Raw genomic sequence first — 19910 nt, 5'->3', positions numbered from 1 at the left:
AAAACAAAATCCGTAATTTTGAAATATTTTTCCTCCATTGCATGTTTATGTCCATCAAACTTCATATATTTTATGTATAATTCAAGGAAAACTATTATAAACAAAAAATATTACAAATTATTCACATTTTATACAATAGCGTGTTGTGTTTTTTAAACTATCGTGATTAATATCCCGTGAACATGACTTCAAAATTTAAATTATTCCAGGAAGTATTATATTTGGTTGCCTGTCTACACATTTGAGAATTTTTGACTAATTATGAATAATATTGAGGCCTTATTTTAGGCAACCTAACAATCAATATGGTTTTTATTTTTTAATAATGGAATAAATTGTAATTGTATTAAATCTTTTAGAAGGAATATTCTTCGTTATTATAATATATGCAATATTTGTATAATAATTTCCGCTAATCATTTTCTGTCAGATTAGCCAACTCATAACATAAAAAATATATCTCCTGGAAAATGTTTTTGCTTTTCCTTTCATAAACGTGTATGTAACATAAATTTATGTATTTTCTCATAAAATCGAACATCGTCTCATATATATATGTATAAAAATGATATTGTCTACATATTTGCTTTAACTAAGTTGGCAGTATAAGGAATTTGACACTGTGAAATGGCTGACATCTAAATACCGAGAAGTCTTCTTTGTTTTACTTCAATATATTCTCGGTTCAATCAATCCATGAGTGGAAAATACTGTTTATATTAAAGGACATGCTAATCAGGACCCATAAACAGTGAATATAGTTAAATTAGTGTGTGAGATTATCGCGTCAATAAAGTTAGTTCATACAGGTTTGACACAAAAACCTGTCATTCTTTAACTAGCAGATTCTAATTTACTTTTGCATTTTCTAAAGGTAATAGATATTAAGTATGTACCATTCTATACAGCAACCTAAAAACAAATAATTATTTAGTATCTTATTATCGCGGCATATTATATTTATCGAAGTTTTCACTGGAATACTAGTGACTAACTTTGATTTGTATTAGGTACGTCAGTTTGTGATCGCCTCAAGCAGAAGAATTCCAATTATTTGGTAATCTTATCCGATTAAATTTGCTTCTCGTATATACAAACGAAGCTTAAAATCCGTGGATTTTTTCTTTATAGCACTTTAGGATTAATTCGGCTACAAAGACCGCTTTTATTGTTACAGGAAGAGCACAGAAAAGAATTAGTCAAATTCATTTCTGATATAAAATGATTAGTTCGAACCCAGATGTAAAACTTTAGTTTGTGGCTGAGTATGGGACAAACGCCTCGGTCTTTAGACATGAATCCAAACTCATCTGCCCGGTCTCCGGGCTACCATCAAAAGGCCATGGAAGAAATTCAGGTTAGTTAGAAGTATATTTTGCATGTAATAATATTACAAAAAACTTTCCGCACGTCAAATGTAACAATTGTAAATGTAATTAGAATTTTACGTTGTTTTTGTTTTCAGAATTCTCTCAGGCCTTTTGCAAAAAGTGGGAGTGAGATCTTGGGTTCTAGTGCAGCCAGTACTATATCCAACTTTTCAGCCACTAGTGGTATTAGTTCTCTGAGTTCTACTTCAGGTTCTAATGGGGATAATAGCAAAGATCATCTCCAAATTCGGCATACTCTAACTCAACTAGTCAGTATGGGTTATTCAGAGGTGAGTTTTTTAAATATTCAGAAAATATTTTTAAAAGTTAATATGTGTTTGTGGGTTTATATACAAGCTCCAAATAGGACAGCTATAATATATAATTTAGCAACTTATAGTTAGAATGGCAATATATCTTATAGAATTGGCAAACAAATAAAAATATGTGCATCTCTATTATCTAATGTTATGGATATACATATGATCGGATTTATAAGATAATTTTGTAAGACATTTTGGAAATTTCATATAATTATAGCACAGATTATTATTGCTATTTCCATTTATAGGTATGCTAATAGTCATATATAAACTAAATAAAGCTTTACTTTGGATATTTTATACATATTCCATTAAAAGTATCATTTAACCTTAAATCAAAAGAATGAATTATAATGTATTTTTATATAAAGGAGTCGGCATTACGAGCGTTACAACTCACTAATGGTCGCTTGGACTTAGCCCTGGACTATTTGATGAAACAAATTTCCGAACCTAGCAAGCCTGGATATACAAAACTTATTCGGAAACCTAGCATTGAACGAGAATTAGTTATGCCCCGGGGAAGCCCGGCCCTAGATTCTGGCGCTGGTAGTTCAAGATCAGACAGCCCAAGAATGCCAGATATTCATTCGTCTAGGTAAAAGAAAAACGAATCAGCTATAAATTCGAAGTTAACTTTGTTCTTTTTTTAGATATTCGCCTAGTTTTGCTGAGCCTCCGCCGCCTCCACCTCCCCGAACTACCCCTCCCCCACCTCCACCACATGTTCCTCCCGCATATCAGCAGCCAGTGCCAAGTAATGTACAGCAAATGTTTAAGAGGATGTCGCCAGCGCCACCCGTAGTCCCATCTAGAACCCCAGTGACTACCTCCAATAGTGGAGTGTATGGGGGGTCCAGTCAAAGAGGTACAAGTCCAGTTGGTGGAGGTGCTTCCAGCAGACAACCGATGGTTGTTCAAAATGGGCCCCAGGTAAAATTATTAATACAATCTATATACAATAATCCTTCCAGTAAAACAAACGTTGTCACGCCAAATTTCAGTTTTCGTTTGTATTGACTCTGACAACAAAATACTAATGTACATAAAATAACGAAACAAATATAACCTTATAGAATATAATTTATTTTAACATTATAGTACATCTACTGCATATATTATATACAATAGTTGCTAGAGAGTTATACGTTGAGTTGTTTTATTATATTTACTTTGACATATGACAACGGTGTCGACCAGTACTAACACAAATGGAATTTTATAGACCGATTAGGTTGGCATCAATCTCCATTCTGTCTCTTTTTAACTAGAGTAATGCTAATTAGTAAAATGAGAAAGAAAAAGAAAAATGCTCTAAGTTTAACGTGTGCTCTGTCTGAGTTAAAAATGCTTTCTGTTTAATGTTTTTGATGATGTGCATTGGCTGTATTATTGGAAGGACTATATATTTAATTTGTTGAATGATAGAAAATGGATTTAAGTAATTGTAAAATCTCGATATCATGTAAGTCAGTTAACCATTAATATCAGCTTGTTAGAAAGATATTTAATGTGACTTTATTTTTAAGGTCCAACAACAACTTTCGCAGCAAATGCAAGCGCTTAGCTTATATACCAATAGCAACACCTCCGCCCCTCCCCCTCCGTACCCTCTGATCAACACCGGTTCGGGATCAGCTCCCCCGCCGCCCAGCTATTCAGCGTCAATACAGAACCGCCAAAGCCCCACACAGGATTTCCGGAAAAGTCCGTCGTCGGGAATCTATTCGGGATCTACCTCCGCTGGTAAGTTGAATGGTTTAAGCGTTTATTCGTGTATCCTAGTATATTTCGTTCACCAGGTTCTCCTAGTCCTGTACCAGTATCGACAGCGGCGACTCCCACGCCCATGGCTCGACCTACACCTCTGCAGGCGTGGGGCGCGCGCCAGACCGTCTCCCAGCCACCTATAATAATGCAGTCCGTGAAGAGTACACAGGTACAGAAACCAGTGCTTCAGACGGCCACGGCTCCGCCTATACCAGCAGCATCCAGTGGTAAATTTGTTTCGTTTAGATGCGAAGGCAAGACTTTTTATATGGTTATGATAAATAGGCCAGACGACGCCTCCTGCCACATCAGCTCCGCCTCCTTCTTACACTGCGTCTATCCAGCAGAAAGCGTACACTAACGGTGGCGGTGCTTCAGGCAAGCCTGCAGCGCCTCTACCGGGAAGCGTATGTTCTACCGCCGGAACTGTCAGTGTTCCTACTACTGAACCGCCAAGTTATGCGAGTATTATGCAAGCCAAAGCCAAAGCGCAGAGAGGTAGGCCTTAAGATTTCCTTACTTGTTTTTTTTTTTGTCTCATATGTGTTGTTGTCTCAGGTCATGCGCCGCTTTTACCATTACCATACGCCGACGATACTCATACAACGTTCTCAACTTCAACGCACTCGCATCCCCCTCTACAGAGAAAATATTCTCCTGCCGTTGGCGGCACGAATGATTGTTGCAGGGCAGACAGTCCACTCTCAACTGGTTCTGGCGATAGCAGAAATTTGTATCCAGATAATGGAGCACCACCATTACCTCCCACTGGTAATTTCATTTCAATTCGCGCACTATTATAGTTCATTATCGAATTTTCATAGCCCGTAATAATTCGTTTCAAAAATCACTTTGTTTTGTTTTGTTTCAACAGCGAATCATAGTCGGTCTTTTACATTTTTGACTGTTAATTCATGTGGTGGTATATTGTATTGTGTTAATGGTTCAAAATTGTTCAAGGATTGGTCAGCCAGAGCGTTGATTGTCCGTCTTTAACATCGAAATATATCCGGAACAAAAACGATCAAACTAATTCTGACGTGGCATTCACTTCAGTACTCATCAACATTATCAACACACTTTTCAATGAGTCCGCTCTGAATTTTTCGTTTTTCTGTAGGAAAAATGCAATGATCCTATGGAATCTCCATTTTCAAAACGCAACAACTCAACAAGGAGTGTAACAGTACACAACAGTGGATGCCACAGGACTATGAATATTATTCACCAAATCTCGGCACTTTTTAGGATCAGCCAAAACCATTCTGAAACCTGATTGCGTTAGTCTCTATTTATTTTTTTAGATAGCTTTCTAGAAATCTTTATCCATGCCTTTTTCGGAGTTGCTTGCTGGGCCTTCCATCCAAAAGATCAATTAACGCCACAAAAATTTAGGAGGAGGTCGTTCACATTTCATTGAACAAAATATCCGAACCATCGTAGTCTGTTTCTGTAGATTTATTCTGCAACAGTGCACTGATTGTTTCATCTCCATCGTCATTATTTGCTATTTACTGCTAGTTGTTAAATGTTGCTACTTATAACATTCGAACCATCGTAGTCTGTCTGTGGATTTGTTCTTCAACAGTGCACTGATTGTCTTATCTTCATCGTCATTATTTGTTATTTGCTCTAATGGTGTTAGTATATAAGAATTCTTTAAAAGGAAATCCATATTAAATTTACTGGGATTTTTTAGCTTCCTCTTCGGTTAAAACCAACACGAACGTGAACAATAACAATCACGTGTGCATTAACGGCAACTCCTCGTCAGAGAGCAACGGTAGCAAGAATTCCTCCGAAGGACCGCCCCAGTTGCCCCCTTACGCTAAAATTAAGCATCAGGTAAATTTTACAAACATAACGAAGGATGTTTGTTTGAATGTAGCCTATGTCCTTAGTCTCCAATACCTGAAAGGAAAAAAATCAGCAAGGAAAAAGAAGAGGAGAGAAGGGATGGTAAAGTCAAGAACTATTCTCCGCAGGCTTTCAAATTTTTCATGGAGCAACACATTGAAAATGTTATAAAGTCATACAGTCAGAGGATGTTCAGAAAGATGCAGCTAGAAAAAGAAATGGTCAAGATTGGTAAAGTTTTCCCCAACCACTTACCATATGGGTTAATCATAAATTAAAAAATTTATTTTTAATCAACAATTAGGTCTTAGTCCAGAAGCTCAACAACAAATGCGCAAGATGCTCTCGCAAAAGGAATCTAACTACATTCGTCTGAAGAGGGCGAAAATGGACAAGAGCATGTTTGTGACAATAAAACCTATTGGAGTTGGCGCCTTTGGCGAAGTAACACTAGTGAGGAAAATCGATACCAATCATCTGTATGCAATGAAAACCTTGCGAAAGGCTGATGTACTGAAACGGAATCAGGTAATGGTTTTATCAGATCTGAATAATCTCTCAGAATTTATCTCATGTATATTATATTAACTGTATATTATAGGTTGCTCATGTGAAAGCCGAAAGAGATATCTTAGCCGAAGCTGATAATGAATGGGTAGTAAAATTATACTATTCTTTTCAAGATAGTGATATCTTATATTTTGTTATGGACTATATACCTGGAGGTGACCTGATGTCCCTTTTAATTAAGTTAGGCATCTTTCAGGAGAGTTTAGCAAGGTAAGTAATTGATTAACATGTTTTTAGAAAATGATAATTATTTAGTATATTTTTTATGATTTGTACATTATTTTTTTAACAGCGGCGGAAATAATTTAACAGTTTTGATTTACGCCTTTTATAGATTTTACATAGCAGAACTGACGTGCGCAGTGGAAAGTGTTCATAAGATGGGCTTCATCCATCGCGACATCAAGCCCGACAATATACTCATCGATAAGGATGGCCACATCAAACTGACGGATTTCGGTCTATGTACCGGCTTTCGGTGGACCCACAACTCGAAGTACTACCAACCGAACGGTAGGTCGTCCTATATCGCGCGTACTTTCTCTTTTGCACATATATTTTCCAGGAGATCATAGCAGGCAGGACTCAATGGATCCTATCGACGATTGGAACGAGGAGTGCAAGTGTAAAGTCTTGAAACCGTTGGAGAGACGGAGAAGGCGAGAACACCGCTGCCTCGCTCATTCTCTGGTGGGGACACCGAACTACATCGCGCCGGAGGTTCTACAACGGACTGGGTATACCCGAGTGTGTGATTGGTGGAGTGTTGGAGTAATTCTGTACGAGATGTTAGTTGGTCAACCACCGTTTCTAGCCAACACGCCGGCAGAAACGCAGTATAAAGTAAGTCGCGTTCTCGACTCTTCAATGATTCAGTGGATGTATGAGCGAAAACTACATTTACGTTCAATTTAAATAGGTAATTAATTGGGAGACAACTTTGCAAATACCAAAACAGGCCAACCTGACCAAGGAAGCAACTGATTTAATCCTGAAGTTATGCTGTAGTTCTGACAAGCGTCTGGGAAAGAATGCTTCGGAAATAAAAAGTCATCCGTTCTTTAAGGAAATTGATTTCGAAAAGGTAAATATACAAATATTGGATTTAGTAATATGATAAAATAAAATAATCAAGTGATTTTAAAGATTTGATATTATTTTACTAGTACAAAGCTGGAGAAGCATAAACCTCAATATTATTTTTAAAAAGTACAAAAACTAGAAAAAGAAATAAGTTGTTTAATAAAATGTTGGACTATTTTTTCCGTAATCTTCAAGTAATATATCTTCTGAGAACTTCTGTAATTTAGAACTTAATACCACGAGTTTCTGTCGTGAAAATCATCGTCAATCCATAGTCGGCACTAGGGGAGATGTACTTCTCAACCAATACGCTACTGTTGATACCGCACGATTTTGAACATTCTTCACTAAATTCCGCCATAACTGTTTTGGCTTCGGACAATGTCAATCTCCTGTTTTTCAAATCATTTTTGATTAACTGGATCCAGTCTTTTTCATCCAAAATGTTAACTTGGCCACGGTGTGTAGGGGTTCATCGGTTATTCGTTCATCTTTCATTTGACAGGCATGTCCAAGGAATTGTTTGTAATCTGCATATCTGAATTAGTTTCTCAACTGTGCTCTGGTTGTCGCATCTTAAGCGATTTACTTCATTTCTGGTGAAATAATTATGAAAATAATTAGGTTCAAACTGTCACTGTATTAACGCTACTGATTTCACATTCCAACGAATCTGCAATTTTAGGTTTACATAAAAGCCTTCAGTCTTCTCGAATTTTCATTTTCAGACAGCACGAGCTAGTTCTGTATTAGAACGTCTGTCCAACTATGAAAGTAGTGCCTTCATTAAATATACCAACAGCAATGTAGTTTTTCGAAATTTTAACCATTTTTAACAAAGAATGTTTGCGGTTTGGTGCATTTTTTGGGAGACCACTCATGACATCGTATAGTCTCATCATGGAGTGAATAATTTTTACAAAATTCTTCATAAATTAGTACCCCCGTGTCCATCTAAACGATCTAAAACAAGGCCGATATTTAAGTTGAGATTTCGCTGCATTTAGTCTAGCGCCCAAAGAAAAGAAAAAATACTAGAAAGAAACAAAGAAAAGTTGGAATTTAAAGAAAAAAGTAGACAATTGCCAGATATTATTATTGAGAAATCTGGTGCAAGTAGAGGGAAAAATGGAGGATTTTTACTCTTCGGAATTCTTCGGAGAGTATTGCGGTAAATTTCCTGAGGATAAACTCACTTGCGTATGTTCCTTTTATCACACATTTGATAAAGAACGATTACGAACTGAACTATATCAGTTATTTATTCAAGAAATGATTGCAGACCATTAAATGGTTCAGTACTTCTAAAATGTTTAATAACAAACAATCTAGGAGACTAGACAATTATTAGAAATCATGGTAACAATTCTCATATCAGAGGCCGAAAGATGTTTCTCAACACCAAAGCGCATCAAAAAGTTTCTTAGAAATTCAATGGCCGAAGATCGTTTAACAGCCCTTTCCATGCTATGTATTGAAAAACGGTTTATCTCCAAAATAGGCAATTTTAATAACAAAGTGATTATCAAATTTGCGAACAGAAAGGAACGTGGGATGGACTTAATTTATAAAAAGTAGATAAGTTTTTTTTTGCAAAAATTGCAGAACAAGAATTTTTATTAGGAGCCGCCACTGTCTTCAAGATATTTACGTTTAGCTTTGACGATTAACCGAGATTTTTTCGTCCTTTGTCTTTCTGAAGTCTGGAGACTGTTGTCTTTTCTACGTGGCCTGTACCCTTGTGGAACAAAATAAGTATACTATTATGCAATGATATTGTGAAAGAAACGTTGTTCTACTACAAGCTACTGAACTCGCTGGTTTGAAACATGCGGGCTATGTCCGATTACTCGGCAAATATTTCATATTTTTATTTAAATATTTAAATCTTATAAAAGGTTTTCCCCCTTCATCGTATTTTTCTATTTACTGCTTCTCAAATTTTATCCTAACCAAACAGTTACAACACTTGTTTTGATCATAGGGTTTAAGAAGACAACCGGCACCACATAAACCTCGTATCGAATACCCAACTGACACGTCCAACTTCGACCCCATTGATCCAGATAGGCTAAGGAATAGTACGTCTATGGACAACTCGAATTCAGACGACCTGACCGACAACTCTAAACTCTTCCACGGCTTCTTTGAGTTTACGTTTAGGTTAGTACATTAGTTAGATCATCGTCCTACGTTCGATTTCTAATGATCCTGCCGCATTTCAGGAGGTTCTTTGATGACGGAGGCGTAGCGTCCTTCAACAGAATCAACCTGGACGACAACGAGAATCAGGGCGGACCGGTATACGTGTGACGACGGTAGAAGATCGCCGCAGTCTTTATTCGGAGGGTTGGAAGCCCAGAAAGGGAGAAAGATGGAAGACCGGACCCTTTCCCAGGATTATAGATTCTTTGTTTCATCGTTTTGATTCGTTTTTAGGGTCAGGTCCGTTTGTCATTGAACAATTGCTGTAGTAAATTCGCTGAAGGTGCAATTAGTAACACCGCCATCATCAATCATCGTTTGCTGCGGCGTGTATTTTCGATCGATGCTGCCTTGAGAAGGTACGTCGAGAGACGGTATACGCGCTTTGGTCACCATTTAGAGAAAAGTAACTGACATATCGTGAGAAGAAAACTTGGCGCATTTCCTTCCTTTAGCTTATGTTTCGGTTAGTTTTTCGAAGTTTTGCGATCCGTTTTCATTAGAGCGCGAGAAAATTATTCGAGTTAGCAAACCAACAAGAGGCTGTGACCAAAATTATATTTCTTACAATCGATCTATTTTGTAAGTATCTATATAGTTATTTTGTAAATATATTTTTGTTGGTGAGAATGCATTTAAAATGGAAAAAAACGCTGTAGTTTTGTTGTTGTTTGTTGAGTTGATGAGTAGAAATTTACACCAGCGAGAGAATTCAAAACTTACGGAAATCGTATGCCTTAGTCGTGCCTTGCATAGTAAAATATATGGTATTTTCTTAGACATTTTTTCGTAACTATCTTCCCCGAATAGAGTAGGATTTTTGAACGTTTTCTTCGTGGTGCTACGCTACTCTTAATCAATGTGATAATACAGTCGCTCGGCGAGCTAGTGGGTCTCCTGTATGTAAACCAAACTGTAGAAAAAAATATGTCTTAACGAAGTGGATAAATCCAGAGGAATAGTAGCGTATCGGTGGAAATAAAGTAAAAAAAAAGAACAGGTAACAGAACGAATAGGATGCTCCGCACTGCCCCCTCCGTACTCTTTTGAAAACCGCAAATCAACTATTGAAGGTAGTTTTTAAAATAACCCAACCTACGGTGGTGGAAATTTGATCACGCCTTTCATCAGGTTCCCACCGATAACAGATGCTGTGTTTAGAATTAAATAATCTATTATATTTTTGCTCATTATAATTCGCTTAAGATATTTATTTGTTATTCCTTTTAGATGAGCCCCCATTTCTTTGGTTATTATTCTTCTTCAAATGTTATAACATAGACTTTAATTAATTATAACTATTAGAATATGATTTTTCTAGTCTATCAATGTTATTTTTACTAGTGCTCGTTTTTTTTTAATTTAATTATTTGTGTTGTCTTTTTACATTTTTTTTTGGTTCCTTACGTTAAAAACAAGATATAAACGGTACTGGCAACAATGCCTATTTATATATAAATATATATATTTACTAATATTTAATTTGAAATTATGTAAATGTGTGTAAATAAATTATATTTTTGAAAACTAATGTATTGTATTTACTCAACCTTCAGCCCTCATGTGACGTAAAAATATTCTAGTTATTAATGTTTTTTTCATAAGGTTCAAAACCACTTATATGAACTGTTCGTCAAGGTAGAAATAATGGTAATACTATACTTTAGCTTAGTAGAATTACTATTAGGTTTACTTGATAATAAAAAATATAAGGCAGGGTAATTTATATAAACAAAAATTTAGACAGTGAATTATGTTTTGACGCTACCAGCTAATTGATGTAGTTATTTGTTTTAAAATGTCATATAGTAGAATTTGACATCTGTCAACAGCATAACCTTCGAGCTTTAAATTTGAAGAAATTCGAATAAAAAATCTATTAATTGTTTTATAGCGCCACTGAGCGCCACATTGAAATGTTGACTTTGAACAAAGTTACACTTATATTTAACTGAATAAATCTATAATAAATTGTTATTTGAAAAAAACATATAAAAAAGTTTAATATGAAAATAAACCAAAAATATATTTAAATAATGTAGCAATAATGAAAATTTGAATACAAATTGTGTTTAGTTATATATTTTATGGGCCATAACTTCTAGTATTTCATAACTGGAAAATTTCTGCGTTCGTAAATGATGCAATTGAAAATGGGATCAAAAAATAATCACCAATATACGGACAGAAACGTAGTAAATCAAAAACTCTTTACCCAGATACAGGGGATGTGCTAGTTAAAAAAATAAACAATAATTAGAAATTATAAACATAGAGAAATGGCATCATTCTTTAAGGCGTTCAATGACGTAAATTAAATTCATAATATTTTCTTTTAAAATAATAATATTGCTTATCAAATCAAGACAATTTTTAAAATGTTATTAATTTTTATTATATTTTCTTTAGTATATTTTTAATCAATCAATTTAAATTTTATATGATTTATTGAAATAATCTGAAAATTAATTAAGTTATTTAGATCTTTCCATGTTTTAAACAATAGCAAATTAGTTATAGGCATAAATCCTTTGAGTTAAATACGTTTTGTTAAGAAATTTATGCAATACTTTTAAAACACTCTCTATAATAAAAATATATTGAATTTTCTTTATTTGAATTGTCCGGTAATGAATACATTATATTTTCATTAACTATTTTAAATTAGGGAACTGATATGTGATTTACCTTACTCACTTTCAAATGAGGCCTCGTATATGAAACAATGCTCAATGACGCGCTCATATAGATCCAAGCATGCGCTAAATAAACTTTCAAAATCATATGTTGAACCGTCTTCCCAATCATTTTTTATCTCCCTCTTACTCGTTACTGGAGGAAAAGATAGAGAACAAATATTTGACGTTAGGTTTGCCTTATTGACAGTTCACCAAGGGGCGTTCGTACAACTCGACACAAAAATAAAGAAGACGCCATTTTGTTATTTAGCTAATACATTTGTTTCGTTAGTTTCCGTATTCATCTTCGTCATCTTGAAATAAATCGAGCCTATATCGTAGATAAAGTGTCTGTGATACGTGTGACCCGCCGTTTTAGTAGTTATTTTTTTGTGATATGCAATAGTGTATTTCAAATACTGTGTACATTATATTAAGCCTTCATAGTAACTAGAAACACCCTCAGGATGAGTACAAAAGATGACGAATACGATTACTTGTTCAAAGGTAACTACGTTGTATTTAAAATGTCTAAACGCCAATATGAGTAAAAAATAGACCTTTGTTTTTGTTGTATCTGCTTGGTAAATTGACAAGTCATCAGAATCTATATAAAAATCCAATTAAAAGATGTAGTTTTAAACTTCTTTAAATTATTTATTATTGTCCCGTTCTTGTAACTGTAAATTAACTATATTTGTACAGACAATAAAAAGAATAATAAAGGTTCTTCACTCCGAGTTTACTGTATTATTGTCATTTCTTGCATAACAATAAGGTAGTTTTGCTAAAGCTATCCTAATTTACATGTAACTTGTCCTTATACCAGCATAATAGTGAAATTGTATTAAATAGTCCAGTTATGTACTTAAATGATTGACATAAATGCGCAAGAGATTCAACCTAATATTCCGTGTTATTTTAGTGGTACTGATTGGTGACTCTGGTGTTGGTAAAAGTAATCTCCTGTCGAGATTCACTAGAAATGAATTTAACTTAGAATCCAAGTCAACAATAGGTGTTGAATTTGCAACAAGAAGTATACAAGTAAGTTAATTTTCTTAATTAAATAGCGTTTCTTTAAAACATCATGTTTAATAAAGTTTATTTTGAGTTTAAATTAAAATATCTCAGTGTTTACGCAAGGAATGTTCCTTATAAAGAAACTTAACAGAAGCATTGATGGAAATGTCACAAAGGAAGATATTTTAAATAACACGTCGGTACATTCACAATGACTCATTTGAAGTATTTCCTATATTAATACGATTTTTAAAAATGTTGATAATAAAAGTATTAGTTGATTTTCAAAAGTATTTCGACCCAGCTTTATTTTTTGTATTTAATTTCTTATAAAGTGCTGCACCTTGTTTTTTTTTATTTTATTTTTTCATATGGATTAATTATAATGACTACTATAAAATTATTATAATATATATATATATATATATATATGTATATACATATATAGAAATATTTTTTAATTTATTTTTAAAATAATATTTTTTTATGAAAGTTTAAATAAATTTTTAATATAATTCTTAATCTATAGAAAACTGTGTCTGACTGTCATGATGAACAATTTATTTCATCATTTTTTAAATAATATATATTTAGTATAGTTCCTGTTAAGACTTTTTATTTAATAAAAAATTTACTATATATGAATTTCCAATTTAATGACAAAAATATTACCTACTAAAAAAATCTTATGTAATACACTATTGATGAATGCCATAAATAGAAAAAGTGTTTTTGAGCAGTAGAATGTTTTGGATCAATATGTATGTTATCTTAATATATGTTTAATATGAATTCAAAGAAAGAAATTCATTTGAATAATTTGTTTTAGGTAGATGGAAAAACGATAAAAGCCCAAATATGGGACACTGCAGGTCAAGAACGATACAGGGCTATTACTGCAGCATATTACAGAGGTGCTGTTGGAGCTCTCTTAGTTTATGACATAGCAAAACATTTAACTTATGAAAATGTAGAAAGGTAGGTAACAACCCTATTATATTAATTTAATATGCAATGCTGAGTGGATCAATAGAAGGTCAGATAATAATGAATATTAAAATCACAGTATACTTGACCATTTGTTATATTAGTAATTATGTTATTTCAATATTCATTGTAAACATTGCTACTTGTTTGATATTATGTTATTATTTTGTCATTATCCATTAAATTTCCATAGATGGCTTCGAGAGTTGCGAGACCACGCTGATCAGAATATCGTGATCATGTTGGTGGGCAACAAGTCGGACTTAAGACATTTACGTGCTGTACTCATGGAGGAGGCAAAAGCTTTTGCCGAAAGAAATGGCCTTAGTTTCATTGAAACATCGGCATTGGACTCGACAAACGTTGATTTGGCTTTCCAAAATATACTAACAGGTGAGTTGTTTTCTTATCACAGCAAATAGTTTCTAACAAACAACCATAATTCCTAAACGAGCAATTTATTTCTATTATTGAATATGTGGCACTAACCATATAAATTAATGATTCCAATTTTTAATTTAAAAGTAGACGGCTTCCAATTATAAACAATAATTTCATGATTCGGTGGAATTGTGTTAGTTGCATTTTATTACTTTTTGCTTTGTTGATGGTGGCAGTGCTTTTTTGTCAGCCATTGTTCGTACTTCGTGAAAGTAATTTCGTTTATGTTATTGTTCAGATATTGCTTTTTTGTTTCAACTTCAAGGTTGGAAGACAAGTTCGCTTATGACTCTAATTGGATTATTGTCTTTTTTTAGATTTAATGAAAAGACCTATAACAAACCTTTGGTTAAGGGAAATTATTTCGGTTTTTTTCTAATAGAAGGTATTAAAGCCACATATCTCTAGTAATATTTATTCAATGAAGTCATACTATAATCAGAATTGGTTTTGGTAATCGATGTAAATCAATATATATCAACAGCTTTGAATTGTTTAAACAAGTCTGGATACCAAAAGAATTTCGATACTTTAGTTCCACATGAATTAACAATAAAAAATGATTGTGAAACGAATCATTATGTACGATGACTAGTGGAAAAGTATTGAAATGATGTTCCATACAAAATTTCCAAAATGTTCGGTGGGAAAGGAACTGTTCATCGTGAATTTCTAACAGCTAATGCAATCGAAGCAGATAATTGAAAAAAAGCCCAGAAATTGATTAATATGAACCGTTGTGTTATATCAAGAAGAAAAAAAAATAGATTGGTGCATTCACTATATGGCCCGGGTCTTGCCGCATTCGGCTACTATTTGTTCTAATACCCGAAAAACTATCTTAAAGGTGTAAAGTTGGCTTGTGAAAATCACTTGGTTCAGTTTTTTCAGGTCAGTGACGGAATTAAGATTTTGCTACAAGAGGAGCAAAAGGTCACTGATCAAAACAACACCTATCAAATTCGTTTTGAAAAACATGAAAAACTGAAATAACTTGTCCCCAAATCATTAATTTAAAACGAGAGTATTAAAACAATTGAGAAGCTACAGACTGAATCTTAAAGCTTTTATCGAACATTTACTGTTTTTTAACGCTTAATGTTATTGTTTTTTTTTTAGAAATCTACAGAATTGTTTCCCAGAAACAAATAAGAGACCCGCCAGAGGGAGATACCATCCGCCCCAACAACGTCGAACCGATTGACGTTAAGCCCACAATGAGCACTGATAGTGTGCGCAGGCAATGTTGCCAGTAGTCAATGTTATATCAGCAATATCGTTTTTGTATTCAAGAACACACAGGTCAGTAAAAAGTGCCGTGGACCGGCGTTGTTCCGACTTAACCTGCAACTAATTGGTCCTAATTGACCTCAATACTTCGGCTATTTTTAGACGACTTTAATTTTATCCATTGGTGTCCTTTTTTTCCAATATTAACAAATATTACATTTAATTATAATGAGTTAATGTGTCTGGAATAATTGAAACGGCAGTGGGGTATCCTATTTTCTTGTTAATGTACAATCTATGAATTATTTTAACGACTTCATAATAACTTAATATGAATTTACCTAAATTAGACGTAGATGTATGTTTCTGAAGTGGATATAGTTTTTGTATTTTGATAATCTATCTCCACTTTAGTACGTCCATGGTCGCGATGGTGCATTATATTCATATTCGATATATCCGCTTCTTTATATCTGATAGGTGTTTTCTTTGTTTGCACTTCATATCTGACGGAGCATTTCTTCATTGTGTTTTTGTTTATATAAACGCCAATTGTTTTGGTTTGTTTTGGGGGTGTTCTTAATTAATATTGTAAACTTCTAAAGTAATTATAATTTAAATAATCCTATTAAGATACTCTCTCCCCCCGCATGTGAGCAAGGTAGTAAAGAGAAAAAATACGATTTTTTTAAATATAAAAGTGTCTAAAAAACGGGCAGCTGTGTTCCTGATCATGTAAGAAAATCGCCTTTTATGAAATTCCCCGTTTGTATAACTTCTCAAAAAAAAATTCCTTGATTTTTAAAAACGTTGGCTCTTCCCCAAAGGGCCTAAAAATCTCTATGGTAAATACCACCAATTACCTAAATTTCTCCTCTGATTTTTAGCCCAAGAAAGAGAAAACATTTTTTTAACGAAATCTGCTTGGATTTTTTAAATTTTTAAAATTTCCCGGATTTTTAAATTTAGTGAAATTAAGAAAACTCGATAGTTAAATGCCTCATAAAAGAACAACCAATTTCCTAATTCAACCTAATATTTAAGTAGAACATATTGAAGTCGTATTTTACGGACAATTTTCCGAACTTCCATTGAAACTATATAAAATACATTTCAGTTTGTTGGTGTAGGTTGAATGGACTCAGTGTTCATAAAATAAATGAATGTGAAGCCATATTTCATGATACAATTTTTTATAAGTATCGTAAATTAATTTTGACGAAATTCTTAATCTAAATTAAATTCTTATATGTTAAAAATGTGGTTATTTTTTACAGTATAGTCAATGTCTTTTCTTCTAGCCGCTTCTTCTATCTCCTTCTCTAGCGGCATTACGATTATATGTCATAAAAATGTTTGAGAAAGAAAAAAAAACATTTCCAAAGATTATTTCATATTTTTCAACGGATATTTTGTGGTTGAATGTTATTACCTGATTTCTGCCTGTATATTAACTGTATTCCTAGTTTGTGTAGGTTCACTCGGCGTTTTTCAGTGTGTTTCTATTTATAAAAATGCATTCGATGAACAAAAAGTGATACGAACTTTTAGTATTAAGATGACCCGTTGATAGGTTGTTTTCCGAAAGAGATTGATATAAATCTTGGTAATTTGATCAAACTCATCATTCTGCCAGCTTCAATTTGATTGATTTAGCTCCATCAGATTAATGATGACAGTTCCAAGTCCAAAAGCTCCATTTTTAAAGAATCATCGTTTTTAAACGATTTAAAATGTTTAGACTAAACCAAAGGAGGCTTTGAAAACAATTCCAGAAATCAAGCTCAATAATTGTTTCAAAGACTTGGAAAGTATGTTTGGATGAATGCCTAGTAATATAGGATCTTCAATAAAAATGAGAATGGAATGAAATAAGTTGTGCATCAATGAATATTTTTTCCTTCTTTTTGGAAGAAAGTGGTTCAATTTTCAATGAATCTGTCAATTGTAGCTGATCGGTATATACTAGCGACTAAAAATGTTAATTTACAGTCAAGATTGTCATTAATAAATTTTATGTGTTGCTCTATTTTTTAAATGGCCATGGTGACTTGGACTCAATTTATTGAACACGATCAATTAGTGAACAAATACCGGACACCGTCCACAGGTTGCATTTTATTTTGTATCCGTTTATTGCAACTGTAGTACGGATTTTTTGTCATAGTAATAAATCAGATCAGTATTTTCAGGTGTCTACTATTTTGTATATTGTATAATCAATTGTTTTAACGTTTTTCGTAAAACTGTTGACGTAAAACAGGTTTTAATTAAATTTGTTTCATTGCAGGTATGATTTTTGTAGTAATGCAGCAACTGCCATTGTTGGTGGTATCTTCTTTCAACATTAGCAAGGTTTTACCAGCTTGCACTGTACGTTGGACTTAAAATATAAAACTACTTGGAAACTATTATTAAAACTATATAAACAGTTAAGCTATATATATATATGAGTTTTTTTTTAATTTATCTTTTAAACCGCCGATATTTACCTGCCCGTTAGATGGATAGTTTTTGCAGAATGGGAACTTTTAATATTAACAAACAAATTCAATCTATTATACGGGCTATATCGGTATATATGTATGTTATATTATAAAAAAATAAATGCATTGTGATTATATCTGTAGTATATTTTGTGGTGCATATTTATTTTATTATATGTAGTACGTTTTTTTTTGTTGTTTTCTATAGGTACATGTAAATTTTAGAATACTGATCGGTACATATAATCCTACCCTCTCTAGCTTAATTAATAGGTGTAGAAAAATTATTGGCTAACACTAACTCGACACGAAGATTGGTTCAACTGTGGGACGATTGTGAAACCGTAATTGTTAAGGAAGATTTAAATAAAACAAAGAACACTCTTTATCTTTGAAGCTTTGCTTGAACAAAAATTCCAATTTAATCAAAAATAATAATATTAATCATTATTGTTTATGATTTGTTTCTTTGCTACTTTTAAGTATATACATATGTTTAGTGATTCGTCTAAATAAATCTAATTTTACAATTAATTTTTTTAATTTACCTTATTTTTTAACTGCTATTTTGATTGAGTGGACATCCTAAGACCTATTTTGGAGTGGAATGGTAACCAGAAAATAGTTGATTTTAGTTATCACTAGCGACCCGCCCCGGCTTCGCACGGGTGCAATGCTGATACTAAATTAAATACACTACAGAAAAAATATGAACGTTGTATATAAAAACATAGCGGCCCGCTCCGACTTTGCACGGGCATAAAATATATATGCCTATGTCACTCAATGAAAACATGATTAAAATCGATCCAGTATTTTTGGTTCATTCATTACTGCCCTTGGCCTGCACGCATTAAATTTGGAGTAAAACAATTCCTCTTCCCCCATACTTACTATGAAGATTTTCTGCTATATTTGGAATATCTAAATTCATACAATTTTTATTACATTACACATTTTTAAACGCAAATTTTAAATTTGTAATATCTCCGAAAATATTTGTTTAATTTACATGCTGTAAGGAACCATATTGATCTATATTAATTGCATACTGTATTTAAGGTACTTAATTCGATAAGGATTAATGCCGTATTGCTTAAAATAGCTTCGTAAATAAGCCATTTTCTCACGTAAAAAGTAAACAATAAAAATGGTTAATGTGGGTTATCCCTAAAAGATAAACATATACCATCGCGGACTTTTTTGTAGACCTTTTTATGGTGTACAATACTGTAGTACATTAATTTGATTTAACTTGTAGGGTTAGGCAGCGTTTTTGCTAATTGCTAAATAAGCCTAAAAAATAGGTTAATTTACATCACGTTAGAAACCTCTAAAATTAGCAATGTTGCCTTAGTATATTATGCATGTATTATACATATAAACCTTCCTCTTGAATCACTCTATCTATTGAAAAAAACCGCATCAAAATCCGTTGCGTAGTTTTAAAGATTTAAGCGCACATAGGGATATAGGGACAGAAAAGGAGACTTTGTTTTATACTATGTAATGATTATAACGGCTATATGAAAAATCAAAACATATTTTGTCTCTAAAAGACAGATTTTACCTTTTGAACAAAATTACTAGGGCAAATTGACAACGACTAAACATTCAGGTTTCTTTATGAAGGGAATACTCACAGGCAAATGTGAACCATCTCACTACACAAGGTCCACATTTATCAACATCTTATTTATAACGTAAGATATACCAATACGCAACTAGTCATTGTCAATGCTTTTTCTGGAAGTGTCCTAATGGAAACATAAATCCGGCTATTCAATAAATTAAATCGGCTCTAATCTGGCGTTTTCTATGATTCATTTAAAACAAATGAAGTAAATATTTGCTTGCCTTACTTTTCAAAATAAATATAAATGATGT

General features: G+C 33.2%; 2 protein-coding genes across 5 annotated transcripts; both read left to right on the top strand.

The window, feature by feature from the left end:
• Window positions 1–590: 590 nt before the first annotated feature.
• Window positions 591–10709, top strand: wts (serine/threonine-protein kinase warts). 4 transcript variants are annotated; one of them, XM_076404487.1, is made up of 18 exons: window positions 591–874; window positions 1178–1357; window positions 1466–1660; window positions 2065–2291; window positions 2347–2626; window positions 3223–3439; window positions 3496–3690; window positions 3749–3961; window positions 4022–4234; window positions 5163–5308; window positions 5365–5551; window positions 5625–5848; window positions 5922–6100; window positions 6225–6403; window positions 6456–6733; window positions 6810–6974; window positions 8958–9136; window positions 9199–10709. In XM_076404487.1, exons 2-18 carry the CDS (start codon window positions 1268–1270, stop codon window positions 9284–9286), a joined length of 3255 nt encoding a protein of 1084 aa, XP_076260602.1. In that variant the 5' UTR covers window positions 591–874; window positions 1178–1267; the 3' UTR covers window positions 9287–10709. The 4 variants fall into 4 exon arrangements, with proteins under 4 accessions (XP_076260602.1, XP_076260605.1, XP_076260603.1 ...); XM_076404488.1 differs by having other exon boundaries at window positions 600–888; XM_076404489.1 differs by lacking the exon at window positions 591–874 and adding an exon at window positions 925–1010.
• A 1292-nt stretch (window positions 10710–12001) lies between these two features.
• Window positions 12002–18553, top strand: Rab11 (RAS oncogene family member Rab11). Its single transcript, XM_076404486.1, has 6 exons — window positions 12002–12363; window positions 12782–12903; window positions 13709–13857; window positions 14060–14259; window positions 15427–15609; window positions 17828–18553. The coding sequence occupies exons 1-5, from the start codon at window positions 12324–12326 to the stop codon at window positions 15561–15563; spliced, it is 648 nt and encodes a 215-aa protein (XP_076260601.1). The 5' UTR covers window positions 12002–12323; the 3' UTR covers window positions 15564–15609; window positions 17828–18553.
• The last annotated feature ends 1357 nt before the right edge of the window (window positions 18554–19910 follow it).

Source organism: Rhynchophorus ferrugineus, unplaced genomic scaffold, assembly GCF_030347505.1.
Source record: "Rhynchophorus ferrugineus isolate W39M unplaced genomic scaffold, kcgeb_rfMv2 rfM4, whole genome shotgun sequence".
NCBI lineage: Eukaryota > Metazoa > Arthropoda > Insecta > Coleoptera > Curculionidae > Rhynchophorus > Rhynchophorus ferrugineus.
The sequence above is the reverse complement of the archived record's forward strand: the minus strand, read 5'-3'. Positions and strand labels throughout refer to the sequence as shown.